General features: G+C 35.9%; 1 protein-coding gene across 1 annotated transcript in view; it reads right to left on the minus strand.

Annotated features, from left to right (window-relative positions):
- Positions 1-22,849, minus strand: part of LOC106883370 (uncharacterized) — a 232,059-nt gene that overhangs the window by 17,704 nt on the left and 191,506 nt on the right. The window contains exons 5-6 of the mRNA XM_014934362.3: positions 16,199-16,476; positions 1,679-4,146 (exon numbers count right to left, since the gene is read on the minus strand). Coding sequence (XP_014789848.1) covers positions 1,679-4,146; positions 16,199-16,476 — 2,746 coding nt within the window. The remainder of the gene's footprint in view (positions 1-1,678; positions 4,147-16,198; positions 16,477-22,849) is intronic.

The raw sequence follows: 22,849 nt of genomic DNA on the forward strand, positions 1-22,849 counted from the left end.
CAATTTACTCAGTCAGAAATTTGGAAATGACATGCTGTACTGTTTGACATTCGTGCCGGAAGCTCCAATACAAACAATACAAATGGATGGTGAACTCACAGAACAACCGTTGGCTTGCCGCGTTCCCAAAACATGGACCGCGAGTGATAAAAATCAAACATCTTGTCAACGTCATGGTGTGTTCGGAGTGACCACTAGTGGTGGCGACGTTATGCCTCCATTCATCTTCTTACACAACCTCAGACTTAACACGGAGGCCTATATCAAGTGCCCGGAGAAGGTAGTGCAGCCCTGGACCAAGAGTGTGACTGCTGGAAGACCCTATGTCTGGAAACAGGAATCTGCATCCTGCCACACAAGCAGAAGAACCTAGTCATAGCTTTCAGACAATTTCTGCGACCACATCACCATTAACATCTGACCGTCTGACTGCAAATACTTCTCATCATTTGGGTACGAAGTCGGGTCGGCCTCTGTATTGCCTCGTTTACATTTAGCAACTTTTATTTATGCAGACTTCACCACCAGAATTAGCCCGTTAGACATCCTTCTTATCAAAGACGTATTTTGGTACGGGATGTGCAGTATTTTCTCTGGGTCCGTGCACTCTGAGGTGATAGATTTAATCTGTTAAAAACACCACAAGACTCTTAGATACCTTTAACAGAGTTCACTATCTTGTAGGTATTCAGGCCATGTTTGTGGCTTGAATGTAACGCCAGCCCTTCCTATCACTGGATTTGAAGGTCCTAGTAAATTAGTCCTTACTAATTTTACTTGGTAAAATAATTTGAATTTTTTGTGACTCTTAAAATGTAACTGTATATAGTATGTCTGTTTCTTTACGTTATCATTTTTCCAAACTTGCCATTGTGTTTTAAAACACTTGGAGTGGTAATGTTTTCATTCCTACTACCATTACGTCTAGCATTTCAAATAATGTTCTCAAATTTTGACATAAGGCCAGTATTTCTTTCATGGTTAGCGGGTTATTTGATTACATTATCCCAAGTGCTCATTTTGTACTTACCTTTATCGACACTGAAAAGAGAAAAGACAAAATTTACCTCGGAAGGATTTGAGCTCAGAACTTAAAAGAACCGAACGAAATGCCAGAAAGCATTTTTGCTTGAAGCGCTCATGATTCTGCCACCTCGTTGCCAGCTCATCGTTTTTAGTACAAGAAATAATTTAAATGGCCAGTGTACGAAAATATGTCGACGGTTCAAAAAGAAAGGTTAAGACGATTCTATATTTCCAGCCCAATCACTGAATACTACGAAGTCCGTTCCGTTTGTTGGTTAAAAGTTCTAATTTATCAAGTATTCTTAGACGGAATTTCCTTCCAAGTTGAGTTTGTGAAACGTGACCATTCAAGGCAAACAACCGTAATAATAAAATACAGTATCACGTACCACCACCACCACCACCACCACCACCAACAACAACAACAACAACAACAACACCACCACAAAGAACAACAATGGCACAACAACAACAATATGACAATAATAATAACTAGTAGTAAGAGGAGAGGAAACTGGAAGAGGAAAATAAAGTTAATAAAGTTAATTAAAACTGTAATATGCAAACAAATATAACGAGGAGCAGTAATTTAAAAATGAGAAAAAGTATGTTCATTTTATCCTTTAAATAAAAGATATTTTTTAAAACTTACGACCGTGAAGATTCTAAGGGATTCTGGTAAAAATGGTTGGCTTTACAGCACTTCTGTTGTTTTATTTCCACCATTTCTGACGAAGGTCGAGTCTTTAATGAAGCTCCTCCCATTTTGATGTGATGTCTAGCACTCGTGGGAAGGGAGGCTGTTAAAGACGAAGTTGATGCGAATTCAAACATTAATGTATCAGTACCATTCTCTTCCAGTGATCTTTCGATAACCTCTGTCTCTAAATGTGTTTGTGCTGCAGCATCATGTTGTCTGCATTCAAGTATTTCTTTTCCACCCTGAAAATATTTGTTGTAATTTTCTTCATAAAGATCCAACTGTGATGTCTGAGCAGCAGCGTCTTGCTTAAATGACCTATGTTTTCCTCTGTCTTCTTCTATCGCCATGTAGAACCCAGTAGGTAATGTAGCGGTATCGTGATAATTCCTGTCAATAGTATTATAATTCTCTTGATGCATTGAAGTCTCTGTTATCGTCATTTTTGGTCTTGATTTCGTGTGTGATGTCTCCGTTGATGCCTCTATTGGTATTGCTACCGCAAAGTTAGTTGTTGGCGATGTCTTCGTAGGAGACCCGACTTGTACTTCACAGCTGGACGATCGTATGAAACTGTTATGGTTGCGAGATTTGGGAATTTCTTCACGACTTGACACTTTTGAGGATTCAGTTTCATCTAAATTTGTTTGTTTCATACTGCAGCTACTGTATGTTTCCTCTTCATCCATGTATATCCTCCTATTCATCATCGTGCTTTCCCTTGCCGTCATTGCTGGGAATTGGTCACTGGCAGTTGATTCAAAGTATTCATTGCCGTTTTGTTGCTTTTTAAACATGATACTCTCCTTATGAGTAACTTCCGAAATCGGGGGCGATTGAAAAGGATGTTCAGTTACTAAACTTAAATTTTCTGGGTATAGTTGGTGCATGTCATTCTCGATATTTGATGGTGGCAGATTCTTTCTAGGGGCTGAAGTGTTATCAGACGAAGGCCTAAGGCCACCATAGGGATTAGTTAATCTGTTCATAACAAGCCGATTAGGTTTTGGTGGTGAAGCAACAGAGCGTGTTGACTTGCTGATAGGTATTCGGCTTCCCTTTGTGTTTATTACATGGCTTGTCTTACAAGGCACTTCTGGTTTATTTATTGGTGACTTATTTCCTTCTGATTGAAGTCCACTTGTTTGACTTACTCGTTTTGGTGTTTGAACAGGACTAATTGGTACACTTGTCGACATCCTAGTATTTTTAAGTGGAGCAGCTTCTGGATAAGGCAATTTTTTTAGTAGTTGTTTGTTACTTAATATTACTGGCTCTTGTATAGGTTTTGTTACAATTCCTCTAGATACTCTGGCGTCTGATATATTTCGGAATGGTATTGAACTAGGTGAATCAGAACTAAAATGCCTATTCGGGCTTACAGTTAAATATTGCTTATCATTGGGTGAATGATGAAATGATTTCGTTTTCGGAAAATCTTCAGAAACTAATTCCGGACTGTTTTCTAATTTACCTTTCAAAATTGTTTGTTTCAATGGAGTTGGCGGTGTAAAGCTCCCTGCTTTACTTGATATATCTGAAACAAGGCTGTTTTCAGAGTGTGTGCCAGGCCTTTTAATTTTTAGAGAGTTTTCGTTACTTTGAATAATTGCATTTTTTGCTAGCTTGTCAACGGAAGTTCTAGTTTGAGGTTTCGGTCTAACTTTTACCACTTGTTCTTTTTTCCTAATATATGGAGAGTTGACTTGGTTTTGATTGCTATTTATATTAAATTTATTTTCCTCGATTGGAATTGTATCTGAACTGGAAAATTTATCATGCATGTTAGCCGAATAAAACTCTTCCTCTTCATACGTACATTGCTGAAGCGCTTTATTATTGCACTTTTCTTGTAACAAAGGACTATCGGTTGCTTTCAGCATTGATTTTGGTGAGTTTCTTGCATCTTGGTTTGATCTGCGATATAACGGGATTGGGTGAAATGGTTTTATGATGTTTTCATTGCTATTTGAAAGACTGGATGCAATCGATGCTGCAGATATAGGATATTTCTCGTATGTATTCATATTTTCCTTATGTCCAATTGTGGGTTCTCCTTTTTCTTGGATTGTAGTATATCTTAATTTTCTTTCATTCCAACTGTTAGTATGAGGACTGCTATCACTTTGTTTTACATTGTCTGTTTTACTAACCTCTTCGACTTTATTCTTCTCTGGTGTATTACTTTTGATTAATCTTTCTTGCTTTGTCATTTCAGATTTTTGGTTACTCAAATTCGGATCTCGTCGATCAGTTTCAAAGAATCTATTTTCCACTGTAACAGGACTTGTGCTAACACTAGCATCAGATGTCACACTGCTTGCAGTTGTTACACATATTTCTTGACTTGATGCCAAACTGGAGCTTTCTGGACTGTCATTCGAACTTGATGAATTGCTGATTGTATTTACATTTGAACACTGAACAAAAGAAAAGAAAAATAGACCATAAATATTGTACATAGTATTATTGATCTAATATTTTTATTTATATATAATTGCACATGACACACCTCTGTAACTTGCTCGTTATTATGGAAGTTTCATTTCAAATAAACTTGACACCTCTGAACCTTTATCTTAGCAGTGCTTTTATGTGGCGGCTTTGTTGCTGTCATTTAATATATCATCGTTTATTATTATTATTATTATTATTATTATTATTATTATTATTATTATGAAAGACTCTCGGATAGTTTTTAATTACTGATTGTTCTTTACTTAAAAGCAGGCAATAACAAATCACCAAAGGTTACAAGTAGTGCCTTCTCCTGTGACTCAAAGAGACAATACTCTCCTTAGAATGCGAGCTGTACCCAACAACGCTGTCTTCTGGATCACTTCAATCCTGACAGCAGCTCCAATATTCTTAGTATGTTTTACAAAGCTCTTGGAAACTGCTCTTAATGCTCCAATTACTACCGGTATCACCTATACTTTCCTCATAACCCATAACTTTCCTATCTCGCCCCGCAATGGCTGGTATTTCTCACACATTTTTGTTTCCTTACATTTCACCCTCGAATCGCCTGGTATTGTAACATCTATTATCTTTGCTTCTTTTCCTCTTTATCACGATATCTGGCCGTCTGTATATTAAAATCCCAGAGTATTTTGTAATGTACGCTTTCCATTACTCCCTCTGGCTTGTGTTCATACTATTGTTCGGCTCTCTCTAGGTTTGCTTTACCGCACAACAGCCAGTGGACACATCTGGCCACATTGTCGTGTCGCCTTTTGTATTCGCGTTGTGGGAGCTAACGACACTCACTGACAATATGGCTTATACTTTCTCTCTTCTCAGAGCACATCCTACACTCTGGCGAGTCAGTGTTTTTACCAATGGGATATTTGGAATAGTTTGTTCTGAGAGCTTGAACTTGAGCGCTGCACACTAATGCCTCAGTGCGCCCTTTTGAGCCTCCTTTCTTCAGCCATTGCCAGGCACTATTCCAATTAATCTCATCTTTATTCTTCAAGAACTGACTGCATTTTCTTGTCCTGCCAAATTTTCTCCATCTGCTCTCTCTGGTCTTTCTTAAATCGTGTTGGATACAAGGCTTCGTTCACTTTTAGGTTCCCTGCATTTTCACTACTTCAATAATTTCTTCTTTACTCCTCTTGACATACCAAGCCAGGCTATTCCCCTCTTCCCTTACACGACCTTCACAACACACCAATCCCCGACCTCCTTCTTCCCTCTTTACATACACTCTTAACACATCACTCTTGAGGAGTAGTTCCTTGCTCATTGTTATTATTATTATTATTATTATTATTATTATTATTATTATTATTATTATTATTATTATTATTTGTTTGGAAAGAGAGGACTCTTGTTCGTGGTTTAAAATGTGTTGTATTAATGGCTTGACGGCAGATTCTCCTTTCAAGGGCGAATTTCGAGTTTCAAAATTTGAAATTTAATAGTTAAATACAAAGAATAACAATACAGCTTCCCAAATCGAGGCAACTGAAAGCTGTTGGAACAGCCAATATGACACTATTTTCCCACCACTAATTGCTATGGCCGAGAGACAAATCACAGATAACAACAACAGTAGCAAAAGTTGCAGCATGAGGGATGAGCAGAATAAAATTAGAAATCACATGAGCTCGACCGCTTCTACTGTCCCCACCAAAACAAACATTAATACAACGAAAACAGCGGTCATTCTTATTTCTAAACAAAAGGGAACGGCTTGCACAAGTGTGTCATACAATACAGACGTGTCAGAAAAAAACAAAACGTTCAGGAACGCCAATGTACACTTAAAAATATGACAGAATAATATTTCTAAACACGCAAGAGGAAATACAGGAAGACACTAAAAGACTATTAAATACAAATGTATTTCAGCAAAAAACAGGAGACTGGAGTGAGCGACGCAGGCCCAAGTCGAAGAATGCCTAAGAGTACTCTGGTAGATGAAAACATGTCGCCAGTGGGTGATGCTTTGGTAGAGTTGAGGTGAAATTTCCAACTGAAGGAAAACCAAAGAAAGTGCAAGAAAACCCTTCAAAAGTGAGGAATTATTGCTAATTCCGACATACTTCGGTTGGAGGGTGTTTAAAATAAAAGTAGCTGAGGTACCATCCCAAGTGGACATCGCTTTGCTGGTGGTAACCGTATTGTACGGCATATGTAAAAAAAAAAAAACTACAATTCTTAAAGTGCGCAGAATGGGAAAGGAAATTTGATCTAGCACAGGAATAGAATTATGGAAACACGCCGATCCGGTCAGTAACGAAGACATACCTGATCTGATCGACCGCCATAATATTACACAGCTATTCGTACCAGTCGACGGCAGAAAGACGAGATGCCGTATGTTGGCGAGACAATTCACTTAACGGATTTCTCTCCCATGCATGGAAAATGGAAATCCCCGCTGCTATGGACATCTATAACACAACAACAGCACCAAAAGCAACAGTAGCATCACCACCATCACCACCAACTGTACCAACACCAACAACAACAGTGTCAAGAGCAGCAGCATCCAAAACAGGAACAGCATCAACAGAAGGGGAAGTAGGAGAGATTCATTCAACAGCATCAGCAACAAGCGCCGGTACCACACCGGAGGAAGACAATAACAACACCTGCACTTTCGTAACCGAAAGAAGCTTCTCCAATGTCAGTCAACCAAACCATCAGCTTAGAAATGTGCTTATATGCAGATATATTTCTCTCCATTGCCACTAATTTTTTCCGACTGTGAAAACTCGTCTAGAGAGGAAATCAGTTTGGGAAAACCACGAGAATGGATCCTAGTGAAAGTGTAAAGAAAAAAATTACGAAATGAAAAGCATCGTACAAGACTGAAAATGAAGTAGTTAGAGGAAACACAGAAAACAACAATCCATCACACACCTACATACACTACACCAAAGCAATTACAAACATCTTCAACACTAGAAACACCACTAATATTACAAACACTTCAACAAACGAAAACACTTGGAATTGAAATCAATATGAACAGCACTCCCAAGCGATCATCAATTACACGGCCATAGACACAAACAAGAATATAAGCATATTCAAAAATACACAAACATTACTCTAAATAAGCATATCTCACCCTCTCATAGCACCCCTATTCACATAAAAATTATAAAAGAAGCAACTTACAATAAGCTGAAAGCGAAGTATTCTAATGAAATGGGAGCTCTTCCTGAGAACATAAACAGAAGACCACAAAAAATGTTTATCGATGCAAAAGGATAGCCAGAAGTCCAGCACATCTGTTTCTCCGCAGAAATAGGGTAAGCGATTCTCTTCAATCACCTTCTCTCTCTCACAAACAAAGTCTTGCTCAGAGTACGTAGTGTAGATGCACGTGGACTGGAGTCACCTTGGACAGAAGGTCACATACGCAACGACCTCAGGTAACTAAGTATAGTTTTAGCTATCAGTGAGACCAGATTCTACAATCTACAAGCTTTCATGCCCATTTCGGTGGATATGAGATTTATTTATCTCCCTGTCAACCAGAAATGGGGTGGAACTGTGGTGTTGTTCCGGAAAGGTTCGGATCTCAAGTTAAGGTCTATCGTCGTGACCCAGAATGTAAGTTGGGGATCCTGGATGGGAACAGTAGCGACGGGGGTGCTTTCAGACAGGTGGCTGTTTATGCTCTAACAAGAGAAAACAGCTAGATTTCTTCAGACGCCTGGAGGTTATACTGGGAAGGTTTCGACCATTAGTGCTAATAGGACTCACGTTTAAATTGTGTGGGACCAGTGTTAGAAGAGTGGGGTGAAAAAGTCTCGCATACCTGATCAGAAGTTTTTACCTGTCCGAGAGTTACCGACTGGATTTCTTGCATCTGCCAGTTTGGACATGGATAAACCGCATCGACCCCGAAAGAATAAAAGGCAAAGACGTCCTCAGCAGAATTTGACCGCAGAAGGTAAAGACGGAAGAAACGCCCATCCTGCTCAAAAAGTCCCTGAATAAGGCTTGTTTAAAGATGGTGAACGAAACACTCATGTTTCTAGAGGTGAGTTATTCAAATACCAAATAAATCCTCTCAATGCATGGCCATGATGCTCCCCCACTACTCCTTCAAGCGATCAGAGATGCACATATCGTCAGTAACTAAGGGACACGTTCTACTGGTTATGGTCAAACAACTGACAAGCATATGTGTGGTGAGCAAAATATTTGCTGTAGCCCATCTTCTATTTTATTATGATTATTACTATTATTCAGTAGTCTTATTTCTATCACGTGATTTCACTGCACTACCGCGCGCAGCTCTGTGTGCTTTGGCTATGTACTGTGGTTTGTTTCTTCCGTTCAGCTCTGCATTGAGTATTGCCCTTACCTTGCGATAACTTTCTTTTCTGATCTTTTCTCTCATCATTGAATGTTTGATTCCATCTGGCTCCTTGATAACATTCTGTTGGTTAAGATTAACGTTGGTTGTTTCTATAATTTTCCCTCTGTTATTTTGCGCATTTATCTAGGCCTAATTCCATCCTGATGTCATCACTGAACCGTTTTACAATTTCTAGTAAGCCATGTAGTTGTGACCTTTTTGCAAAGAGCTTTAAATCATTTATGTAAAAGAGATGATTTATATTTTTACAAAAATTTTATAACCATATTGTACATCATCGAGCAATTAGGAAGAGGTATTAAGATTACACAAATGAGGAATGGTGATAGTCACCTTGGAAAATGCCACATGAAATTCTCACATTATTATTATTATTATTATTATTATTCAGTAGTTTTATTTTTATAACGTGCTTTCACTTCACTACCGAGCGCAGCTCTGTGCGCCTTGGGTATGTGCTGTGGTTTGCTGTGGTGCTCTTATGTTTACTGTATTGAAAGTGTTTTGCGTAGGATGTGTGCAGTACCCAGTAGTGCAATTTTCTGTATGTTATATATATATGTAAGTCCTGCTATTTTTGTTATGTATTTGTCTGAATATTTTTTTATTATACCTAAGGCACCTACTATGATAGGAATTGTTTCTGTTTTTAGATTCCACATTCGAGTTATCTCTATTTCCAGGTCTTTGTATTTTGAAAGTTTTTCCATTTCTTTTAGAGAAACGTTGTCATCTACTGGTATTGATACATCAATTAGAAAGCATTTTTTTTCTTCATGATCTTTGACAACTATATCTGGTCTATTTGCCTTAATTTCTCTATCTGTGTGTATTGGCATATCCCAGAGTATGGTTGCTTTCTCGTTTTCTGTGACCTTTTCTGGCGTGTGTTTATACCATCTTTTTTCTGTTGTTATTCCATAATGTTGGCATAGCTTCCAGTGTATATAGGTCCCAGCTCTGTCGTGTCTGTGGATATATTCCTTCTTAGCCAGGACTGGGCAGCCAGAGATAATATGATTTATTGTTTCTTGTCGATCTCCACATATTCTACAATTACTTGTTATATTTCTTTTCATTATGTGTTTTTGGTAATTTCTGGTGGGGAGGCTTTGGTCTTGTGCAGCAATTAAAAATCCTTCAGTCTCTGCTTTGAGTCCTGAGCTTCTCAGCCATTGCTGGGATTTTTCTCTGTCTATTTCTTTCGCATTTAGTTTAGCCCAGTATTTACCATGTAGGGGCTTTTCTTGCCATCGTTTTATCATGGTCCGTTGCTGTTCTAGTTTTAGTTTGGATTTCTTCTTCTTCTTCATTTTCTTCTTCTTCTTCTTCTTCTTCTTCTTCTTCTTCTTCTTCTTCTTCTTCTTCTTCTTCTTCTTCTTATTATTATTATTATTATTATTATTATAACTATCATTATTATTATTACTACTATTATTATTATTGTTGTTGTTGTTATTATTATTATAATTATAATTATTGTTGTCTTTGCTGTAACCCCCCTTTTATACCAAGACAGAGTATGTACATGATAACACTTTAAATCATTTAAGACTAGAAGCCCTGAAAGCCGCTGCTTGGTACTGCATCAGGTCATTTATCATTCTTCTCCTCCTCCTCCTCCCCCTTCTTCTTTTTCTTCTTCTTCTTCTTCTTCTTCTTCTTCTCCTCCTCCTCCTCCTCCTCCTTGTTGTTGTTGTTGTTTTACTTCTTCTTCTTCTCCCCCTCCCCTCCTCCCCACCTCCTCCTCCTCCTCCTCCTCCTCCTCCTCCTCCTCCTCCTCCTCCTCCTCCTCCTCCTCCTCCTCCTTCTTCTTCTTCTTCCCAGAGCGATCGGTCTTGTTTGCTCTGCTTGATTTTGTGAGAGTGGGCAGCAACCTGCTCTCAGAGGTCTCGTAGTGTCTCTTTCCGCACATTATAAGTTTTGATACTTGTTTGTTAATTACCGTGGGAGACATTCAACATCCCAGAACGAATCACAAAATTCTAGCTGTCCTCAGCAGAGCAGTCGTTCGGGCTTGCTCTAATCTCATGTCAATTCCGATTTCACTGACATATTTCTCGAACTCGGTTGTTTGTGATCCGAATGCCCTTACAACTTATTATTATTATTATATCATCAGAGTGGCGAGCTGGCAGAATCGTTAGCATGCCAGGTGAAATGCTTTGCGGTATTTCGTCCAGTCACTACGTTCTGAGTTCAAATTCCGCCGAGACCGACTTTGCCTTTTATCCTTTCGGGGTCAACAAATTAAGTACCACTTGAGTACTAGGGTCGATGTAATCGACTGGCCCCTCCCACAAAATCTCAGACCTGGTGCTTATAACAGAAATGATTATTATTATTATTATTATTACCATTATCATTATCCTGATTATTATTATTATTATTGTTCAGTAGTTTTATTTTTATAACGTGCTTTCACTTCACTACCGAGCTCAGCTCTGTGTGCCTTGGGTATGTGCTGTGGTTTGCTGTGGTGCTCTTATGGTTACTGTATTGAAAGTGTTTTGCGTAGGATGTGTGCCAGTCGCTGATGGTAAGTGTCACTATTCTTATATTATTATTATTATTATTATTATTATTTTATGTTTGACTTTTGTTTTGCATTTGTACAAGTTGGATCCAAGTCTCACCCAGAGACCTCAAGAGACAAGTTAGAAGTTCATGTAGGTGTTATGCCTAGGGCACCATATATTTGGATTTGTATAGTTTTGTTCAAGTGAATGTTTAAGAAACCATAAGAAAATTATGTGTTTGCTTTAAAATTTGAGATCACATAGACAGTATTTTACTATTACTATTATTATTATTATTATTATTATTATTATTATTATTATTATTATTATTATTATTAACTTTTAATCTGCATGTTTGTTACAGTCACTTGCGGAGACACACCCAGTGTCCTAGGGCGAGTGGAGGATAAGTGATTTTACAGTATGACTGAAAACTTGGGGAGGGGAATTAGCAAAATATCTTAATGTAATATAAACCAGACATTTAAATGAATAAGGTTTTGCTAAGGAAGTGCACAGTACTTGTCAGTAAAATCTTTTGGATTTTTCTCAAACATGGTTCTCCTGGGATATTATCTAGATGTTTCTGACATCCCTTTCTTATCATACCTAGGACACTTACAATAACAGGAACAGTTCTCGTTTTAAGATGCCACATCATTTGTATTTCAATTTCCAGGTCCTTACATTTACTTAGTTTGTCAAATTCCTTGACACCTATTTTTATCAGTAGAAACACTTACATTTGTAAGTCTACAAGTATTTTCTTCCCTGTCTTTAATGATTATGTCTGGTCGATTAACCTGGATCGTTCTGTAAGCGTTGACTGGAAAATCCCGGATAATAGTGACACTTACCATCAACGACTGGCTCAGGAATAATATTCATAGCAGTAAGCAGGAGTGCTGATTTCGTAATGTTTATATATTTTCCAATGTAAATAGTGTCCTATCATATCATGGTGGCTCTTCTATTCGTTTGGTGTTAGCACAGGACATCCCGAGACGAAATCGTCTGTTGTTTCGTCAAAGGTGTCGCAAAATTTGCATTTAGGGTCAAAACCGTTTTGAAGAGCGTTAGCGTGGCAGTTTTTTTGTGAGCAAGCTTTGATCTTGTGCTGACAATATGAAACTTTCAGTCTCTGCTTTCAGTCCTGAACCACTCAGCCACTAATGGGTTGTTGCTTGATCTACATTAGCATTTCAGCTTCGAAGTATTTAATGTCCATGCAGAGGCTTCTCGTTCCACCGCTCCTCAATTTGCTTCTGCCCGTTCTTTTTTTGCCGTCTGCTTGATCCATTTTGCTTGTTTTGTGGCAGCGGTTTCAGATTCCTCAAATATTTCAGGATTAATGCCAAGTTCCCTTGCAAATTTGCAAGTTCCATTACAATTATTATTATTATTATTATCATCATCATTATTATTATTATGTTTGACTTTTGTATTTGTACAAATTAGTTCCAGTTCTCACCATGAGACCCCAAGAGACAAGTTAGAAGTTCATGTTGGTTTTATGCCTACGGTGTCATATATTTGGTTTTTAATATAATAATAATAATAATAATAATAATAATAATAATAATAATAATAATAATAATAATAATAATAATTATTATTATTATTATTATTATTATCATTATTATTATTATTATTATTATCATTATTATTATTATTATTATTATTATTTATTGTCATTATTATTATTATTATTATTATTATTATCATTAGTAGTAGTAGTAGTATTAGCAATAGTAATAGTAGTAGTAGTAGTAAGGGAGTGGTTTTAGTAGCTGTAGTAGTAATAGATGAACATTTCAATCTGTTTTGTCCTACTTTCAGGTGGTTCGCCGGCTCTATATGTATGTGCTTACTTGAAATTTTGAATGAAATGTTTTATATCTAGATATCACATATGCTGTTAATATGCTGAGTATAAAGTAAAGAAAACCCTCGTTAACTAATATAACGCTACTGCATCAAGAAATAATTTTATTTCAGCAAATGAAACTTTGTGTTTGTGTACCATTAATGTTGCTATGGTATCCTTCACACATTGGTCAACAAGTTCGCAACACAGTAGGAAACGAGGAGAAAAATCAACTCATTGAAAATAGTTGGATATCTAACATCACTAGGATGTTGACAAGGAATCCATTCGACTGAGAAAATTAATCTACAGTATTAATATGAATATTTGTTTCTGCGAATATACTTGCCTGAAATGTGAAAATTCTTTGTGTATATAGGAATATAAGAAACGATGTTTAACTGATATTGGAAACTAATTTTCCTCTGCAGGATAAAGGTGTAGCATTTCTTGTAGGGAAGAAAATAAAAGTAATATTTCATGGTAGGTAACGCTAAAGCAAAATAACATCGTGTATATTTAAAAATATCTCGTAGTACAGTAATCCCTCGACTAACGCGGTTATTACATTCCAAAACCTCCCGCGATAAGGGAAAATCCGCGAAGTAGTAACAGAACTGTATATTTATTATAATTTTTTATAATTTGTATATATTGATTTTACTATAAATGCAAAACAGCACCACGGAGAAGTCGACGTAAGCTTCAATAAAAAACCGTGATACGTGAACCGCGACATGACGAGGGATTACTGTATCCGTATTTTCAGTTGTGTTGTGTATACTATATCATAGTGTCAACTTATACACCCAAAAAATTATTTCAAAGCTATCTGGTTATCTAGAAAAGGAAGTATTACACACACACACACACACACACACACACACACACACACACACACACACACACACACACACACACACACATACACACACACACACACACAAACACACACACACATACACACACACACAGACACACACACACACATACACACACACACACACACACACACACATTTCGAGATAGTCATTTTTGTTTTTGCCAAAAATGAAATAAGAACAGTAGTAAACGAGTGAAGAACGAATATATAGTGTGTTTGTTTATATATAACATCTGTTTCAACACACGGCTTCACATCAGCAATCTTGCAACACAAATACATACACGTGTGTGCATGTATGTATGTATGTATGTATGTATGTACGTATATATATATATATATATATATATATATATATATATATATATACATATATACAGAGTGTCCTTAAATGACATTTAGAATTTGGAAATTCTAATGAAGGAAAGGAAACATTAAGGTAATTCAGCAGAGTTTATAGCTCATCAAACAGTTTCATGTGATTTCCATTGGTTACACGCAACACATCCAGACGATACAATACAATAAATAAACACATACATACATACATACATACATACATACATGCATACATGCATACATACATACATGCACACATGCATACATACATACAGACAGACAGACAGACAAAAGACATACATACAGACAGACGGACAGATATACGTTTATGAATTTGTGTTGCAAGTTTCTTGATGTGAAATCGTGTGTTGAAACCGACATTGTTATTTTTCGCGATGGTCATTTTTTATTCTTAAACACATGCACTATATACATATACGAATATATAGCGCGTCTGTTTATTTGGCAAGAGAATGACAATACCGAAACATAACAACATACATTCATAGATATGTGTGTGTGTGTGTGTTTGTGTGTTTGTGTGTGTGTGTGTGTATGTGTGTGTGCGTGTGTGTGTCTGTGTCTGTGTATGTGTATGTGCGAGTGTGTGTGTGTGTGTGTGTAAATATATATATCATCAAGACACCACAAAGGAAAACGGCGAATTATTCATCTTAAAAATTTGTTTATTACACTATTATTCTCATTAAATTGATATTAAATTCCAATCCGACACGTGTTTCTACTGGATAAGTATCCTAATGTCCTTTGATGTCGCACTTATATTGGTTCAGTTGCAGTGCATATTCCTCCAAGCTAGACACTCCTATGCAGTTTTGCTGAAGGTTTTATTCATGAGGATGTGTGGAGCGAACTGAAGAGTCAAGCGTTAGATAGTTCTTCTTAAAGTATATTCTAAATGACGGATCATAAATCTTTACGCTACATGATATTAGAAGTTGCTTTGAAATACGATATGGGTATAGTTCTCGTATAATTGAGACTTATATTGTCGGTTTTAGAATTTAAGGGAATACATTAATTTATACAATTAGTTGTAGTAAAAACTTTAATTAGGTGAGGAAGTATTTCACTCACTGATCACTTATAATGATGATAAAATGATAGATTTAAAAGAAATCGAAAGGAAGTGGAAATAAAGAGGAAATAAATTAAAATCGTTTTAATTTGGATATTCAGACCAGTCCATAGCAATTATGTTTAATACTTTTTTGGAATATTAGAAGAGTATCATTGAGATGAGTTAAGTATGTTGCAATACTAATCATACACATAAAAATGAGAATAATACTATGATAAACACATTTTTTGAAGTGTAATCCTCCATTCTAATTTATGTCTTGATTGTATGTTGTATGAAATCCACTGGAGCGAACTTAGATTTACCTATGGAGTGAAATACTCTGTACTTACCTTAAACATTTCTGTATGTTCCTTATCATTCATTGTGGTTAGCCAGCTCTGGATTATATCAGAGTGTTAATTCCTTTACGTTGAGGAATGCCAAATTAAGAATGATATGGATAACATAGATAGTTACCAGGTAGTCTACTGATAAATTCGAAAGTTAAGCTGTAATTTCTTCAAGATAAGACTTGGTTATTTTTTTTTTTGCGTACGTATTGTTCCACGTGAATATATTCCTTACGCTTATCCATCTATCTATCTATCTATCTATCTATCTATCTATCTATCTATCTATCTATCTATCTTTAAATGTACATATATTTATAACAATATATATGTATATATACATGCATATATGTATGTCCGTATCAATATGTACACACACACGCGCACATATTTATACATATACGTATGCGTGTCTATATCTGTGGATGTGGGCGAGCGGTTATGTGCATGTATACATAAAGCAATTCTTGAAAAGTTTGAACCGGAGATTTTGGACTTAATTTTTTTTTCGTTTCATAAAAGAAATAACTTACCTATTTTCAAAAACAATTATTGACGAAATGATATGAAGATTACTTACTGGCGATTCCAGAATATTAGTTTCCTCTATCTGACCTCTCGGTAAAGAGATACATTGCCTTTCCCTTTTCGGTAAAGTTAAAGTCGAAGTTTCAGCTTTCAACACGTTTTCGACATCTGTAAATGACGATCTTCGAGGAATTTGTCTTTCAGGGTTAATGAAATATTTCTTAAAATCAATGCGATGTGGAATCATAACTTCATCGTAATCTGTCTCTTCATTGGAAGTTGATAATGTTGTATTGGTTTGTTGATAGTTTTGATATTCTAGTGGTAGAGCTGCGAATAAGAAAATATAGCAATATGGAAAAATAGAAATAACATTAAAAATCTTTTGTACAAAACTATTCGTAACATACGAACTCATACATATATAACTGGTATCAATTTGCAGTAAATAGTTTTTTCTCGTGCTCCATCACACTATGTTCAGTCCCTTAGTTACATGTTGTTCTCTTAAAATAAAAACACACTGGGACACACACAAACACACACATACACACACACACACACACACACACACACACACACACACACACACACACACACACACACACATATGCATACATACACACGCATACAGAAACATACATTCACATACGCGTAAACATATAACTACAATGTAAGAATACATTTGACGAGCATTTGGTAGGAGGATCTAAATTTGCTGTAAGTTTATATAGCCATATATCTATCTATCTATCTATCTATCTATCTATCTATCTATCTATCTATCTATCTATCTATCTGTCTGTCTGTCTGTCTGTCTGTCTGTCTGTCTATCGACCTGTCTGTCTATCTGTATGTCTAGCTTGTTATCATCCAGCATAGTCTACTTTTTACGTTTTATTTTTGTATCTTCTAAAATTTTACAATATTACATACTATGATAAAACACATTTTCGCGCCATTTGCATTCTTCGAGATTATATAGTAGCAGTATTATCCGACAGCTATGTTCCACTATTGATAGCTGTAACGAAATGTTTCAATCTGTCCTTTAAATACTTTGCAATAGTGCTCCAGCAGGCTGCATCTTATAAACTGTATTTTAACATTTATCATGCAGCTCAGATGTCACGATTTGGTGAGCGCACCAACATAGCTGACATTGACAGTGCCTTATGCATAGTCAAATTTTAACCACTTAGAGTGTAGCTTAGCCGTAACAGCTCGGTGAGCGCACCAACACTGTTGATATTTCCCAGTGCTTATTCACAGACATTTTAGTCAGAATAATCTGCAGGGGATTCGTCTATATTCAGATGTTGAAAGACATTTGATGCTATAAACAGGATTCCTGCCTTAAGTGCTTTTAATACTGTTATTAAACTCATCACCAATGAAAGATACTACATTACGAATTTTAGACCTAAGCCCAGCAACGTATATGACCTACCGAAAATACATAAGCCAAGGGAAATTCGAAATCCAGTAAAGGAACAAGATGGTGAATACATAAAATTATTACAACGAAAATATCTAAAACATAGACCTCTTATAGCTGGTCCAGCATGCCCTACATATCGTCTAAGCAATTTTGTTAACATAATTTTCAAACCATTATGTACCGACATACCAAATTTCAATGAGGATGACATTGGGTTCTTATCCTTTCTTCCTAAAACAATGGAATCGAATTCATTCTTGCTTCGTTTTTATGTAGTGTCAATATAAACATTCCACACGATTTAGGAATAAAGGCGATTAAATATTGAAGAGGAAAATATAGACAAGTGATTTGTAGTAGATTCGCCATGGCCCAGTCAAACCTATCCTTGGAAACAATGAATTCAATAGGAAGAATTATCTTCAAATTAGAGGCAAGGCTTTCCCAGTTTATGTGAACTCAGTAATGGGATACTTAGAACATCTACATCAAAGAGTATAAGAAAACTACGGCACTGACTTTAGAATGTATATTGAATGTGCACAGAAGAGAAATCTTGAGGATTTCTTTATAATATAGATATATCTCTAGACATCCTGGAAGAATTCAGTACTCACCTTAGCAATTTGCACCCAACTCCGAAAATTGCAAAGGATATGAGCCACTTAGAATTACTATTTATCGACATAATGGTAATTAAAAATGATACATTATAAAGACACAGACACACATTAGTATCTGAACTTTAAATCATGCCACCAAACACATACAGAACGCAATATCCCATACTGTCTTGCCAGAAAAATATGCACCAGAGACAAACGTATCACAAAACTTAATGGATTTCTACTCAAACAAAAATATCTACCCCTACTTATAGAAAATGGTATGTTCCTTATCATTCATTGTGGTTAGCCAGCTCTGGATTATATCAGAGTGTTAATTCCTTTACGTTGAGGAATGCCAAATTAAGAATGATATGGATAACATAGATAGTTACCAGGTAGTGTACTGATAAATTCGAAAGTTAAGCTGTAATTTCTTCAAGATAAGACTTGGTTATTTTTTTTTGCGTACGTATTGTTCCACGTGAATATATTCCTTACGCTTATCTATCTATCTATCTATCTATCTATCTATCTATCTATCTATCTATCTATCTATCTATCTATCTATCTTTAAATGTACATATATTTATAACAATATATATGTATATATACATGCATATATGTATGTCCGTATCAATATGTACACACACACGCGCACATATTTATACATATACGTATGCGTGTCTATATCTGTGGATGTGGGCGAGCGGTTATGTGCATGTATACATAAAGCAATTCTTGAAAAGTTTGAACCGGAGATTTTGGACTTAATTTTTTTTTCGTTTCATAAACAAATACATTTCGAACAACTTGGAGAAACCCAAGAATGCGGAAAGCGAAAACAGAACATCATATTACACAACTCATGTTTCCAGAATATCTTTACTGTCGTCAAATTAAACTTACCTATCATTAGTCAACGTAACGAACTAAAAGATATAATTACTGTCTGCACATTGATTCAAAGTAAAACGCAACACTAAAATTTAAAGCAATTATTGACAAAAGCAAAGTTTGACCTAAAGAACAATGATAAAACTGTCATAGTATCAAAATACAATGACAATCGATGCGACAGACGATGTTTATACATACCGATCAATATATCAATAAAAAGAAACTGGAAGAATATTTACAAATGCACTTATGAACTGTAAAATAGAGACCTAATCTACTGCATCAAATGCTCGAATTGTGAAGAGATCTATATTGACCAGTCAGGAAACGTATTATCGGAACGCTCACAAGTGCACCAATAGCCGATAAGAGACCTTGATATTCATCAGATACCACTAAGCAAACATTTCGAAACGTATTGTAAGAAAATGTTTATAATATTTCCATTCTATAAACTTGTACAACTCAAGTGAAGTTGACAGAAGAGTAAAAGGATTTTATTGAGAAATTCAACTAATAATAATAATAATAATAATAATAATAATAATAATAATAATAATAATAATGATAATAATAGGCTGCCGACAAATTTTTCTGCTTTTAAAAAGAAAAAAAGGATTCTATCCTTATATCTATACTGTTCCGTATCTATGCGTTGAATAAAAGTTATCTTTCTACTTGTTCTACAATAATAATAACAATAACAAGCTACGTGGAAATCCGCAGAACATGGCAGTTTGCTTCTTATGAAAGTGGCTTTCGCGCATTTCTCCAGTCCAAACTACATCCTCATATCATCACTGAACTTTTTAACCGTAGCAAGTACTTCTTTATTTTCCAGGAGTGTTTCTTGTTCTTTAATCTGCATCTTCATTATGTTGTTTTTTTAATTTCCCATATCGTACTCCAGAAATTTTCCATATCCTCTTTCTTCGGCGGCTACTCAACATTTATTTGTTGTTTACCGAGTTCCCCGTAAAATTTCTTCCCATCTTCTTTAAATAATTTGTTTTGTCTAAATTGTTTGCTTCTCTTTATATATCGTGACAGTTGCTGTGCATTTGCATTAGGTATTTCATTTTCTTGTTTGATTCCATGCTTTTTGCATATTTTCTTGGCTTTTCTTTGGCTGACCTAGTTTCCGTTAATTATTTCGGTCAGTATTGATAGGTCGCCTCTCATGCATTGTATATCCTTTCTAAGTTTTCTTTCCATTTTTGTTGTCCTTTTTTCTGTTGAGCAGTTTTCTTTTTTAGTTTTATGCCTTTTGATTCAGTAATGGCTGCACCTGAAACTGTGACCGGAAAAGATGATGTAACAGTACACTGGGACATGCCAATCAACACCGATAAAGAAATCAAGGCAAACAGGCCGGGTATAATCATCAAAGATGGGAAGATTAAGAAATGCTTAATGATAGATGTGACAGTACCATCAGAGAGAAATGTGTCCATTAAAGAAGTTGAGAAGTTATTTAAGTACAAAGACCAAGAAATAGAAGTGACCAAGATGTGGGGAATGAAAAGCAGCACAGCACCAGTGGTGATTGGAGCGTTAGGGCTAATTAAAAAGGGCCTAGATAAGCAGCTCGACAAACTCGCTTGCAGTGTAAACGTGGGAGAACTTCAGAAAATGGTATTGCTAGGTTCCGCACACATTTTACGCCATGCACTCTCTATGAGATGAGGACCTGCTGTGACCCTAGGGTCAAGGGATGACCCCGGTTCAGCAGAAGACAACGGACCATATTTTATCTTAAAATGATAATAATAATAATAATAATAATAATAATAATAACAACAACAACAACTAGAAAGTAAGAAATATAAGAATGAACATGATCCTAGTAAAGTACTAGAAAATAATAAATATAAGATGTTGTGGGACCTCAACATTCAGACTGAGAGAGTAATAGAAGCTAGAAGGCCTTATTTGGTAGTAGTAGTAGTAGTAGTAGTAGTAGTAGTAGTAGTAGTAGTAGTAGTAGTAGGAGTAGTAGTAGTTAAAGAGAATGGAAAATGTCAGATAATTGACTTTACAGTCCCAAATGATGAAATTAATATGAGAAGTATAGAAAAATAGTAAAGTACCAGGACCTAACTATTGAATTACAGAGTCTAAGGAAAGTGCGGATAAAATGTATCCCAGTAGTTATAGGTGCATTGGGAACTATCCTTAAATATCTGAACAGACATAAAACCCAGTTTAGCACAGCTCAAGAAAACTGTGTTATTAGGGACAGCTAGGATAGTTAGGAAGTTTCTTGTTATCTAAGGTTACTTGCTGTAGCCCGATGTTAGGATTTTTTCTTTCCCAACAGTCTAATCGGTTGAGTGTATATGATAATGATAATGATAATAAGAATAATCCTTACTACTAAAGGCACAAGGCCTGAAATTTGGAGGAGGGGACTAGTCGATTATATCGACCCCGTGTTTCATTGGTACTTAATTTATCAATCCCGAAAGGATACAAGGCAAAGTCGACCTCGGCGGAATTTGAACTCAGAATGTAAAGACAGATGAAATACCACAAAGCTTCTTACACTGCGTGCTAACGATTGTGTCAGGTGACCGCCTTAATAATAATAATAATAATAATAATAATAATAATAATAATAATGATAATAATAATAATAATGATGATGATGATGATGATTATGATAATAACGGACAAGAAATTGGAAAATAATAGACCGGACATAACAATTATAGATAAGGTAAAGCGAACTTGCTTACTAATGGACCTATTATGAATCGTAAAGAAAGAGGATGGACAACAAAAATAATATAATCCCTTAAAGTTTGAAATAGGAATAATTTGGAGTATGGAAACTGTAAAGGTCGTGCCTATAATAATTGGCGCGTTGGGAACAGTAAGCAAAGATATACACAAATGGCTGCATGAAATTGGAATAAAATGCCCGGTAGAGCTCCCACAGAAAGTTTGTCTCTTATGGATAGCAAATATTATCGTGAAAGACTACTGAAAACTTGTGGATACCTTAAGGTTACTGGCAGTAACCCGCTAGCCACATAAATCCTATCAAGAATAAGACCGAAATCGAAGTCAAACCATTCTGCTACACTAACAACAACAACAACAACAACAACAACAACTACTACTACTACTACTAATAATAATAATAATAAATAATAATGATAATAATCCTTTATACTAAAGGTACAAGGCCTGGAATTTGGTGGGGAGAGGACTAGTCGATCATATCGACCTCAGTGTTTCACTGTTACTTAATTTATCGACCCCGAAAGGATAGAAAGCGAAGTCGACCTCGGCATAATTTGAACTCAGAATGTGAAGACGGGCGAAATATCGCAAAGCTTTTATCCCACCGTGCTAACGGTTCTGCCACCTTGCCGCCTTAATAATAATCCTATCTTCTATAGATACAAGGCCTGAAACTTTGGGGGAGGGGTAAGTCGATTACATCGACCCCAGTGCTCAAATGATTCTTATTTTACCGACTCCGAAAGGATGAAAGCCAAAGTCGACCTCGGCAGAATTTGAACTCAGAACATAGCTGCAGACGAAATACGGCCTAACATTTTGATGGTGTGTTAACGATTCTGGCAACTCACAGCCTTAATAATAATAATAATAATAATAATAATAATAATAATAATAATAATAATAATAATAATAATAATAATAATAATAATAATAATAATAATAATAATAATAGTCCGCTGTACTATAGGCAGAAGGCCTGAAATTTTGGGGAGGGGGATAGTCACTA

This window comes from Octopus bimaculoides, chromosome 2, assembly GCF_046866305.1.
Source record: "Octopus bimaculoides isolate indiv1 chromosome 2, ASM4686630v1, whole genome shotgun sequence".
Classification (NCBI taxonomy): Eukaryota; Metazoa; Mollusca; class Cephalopoda; order Octopoda; family Octopodidae; genus Octopus; species Octopus bimaculoides.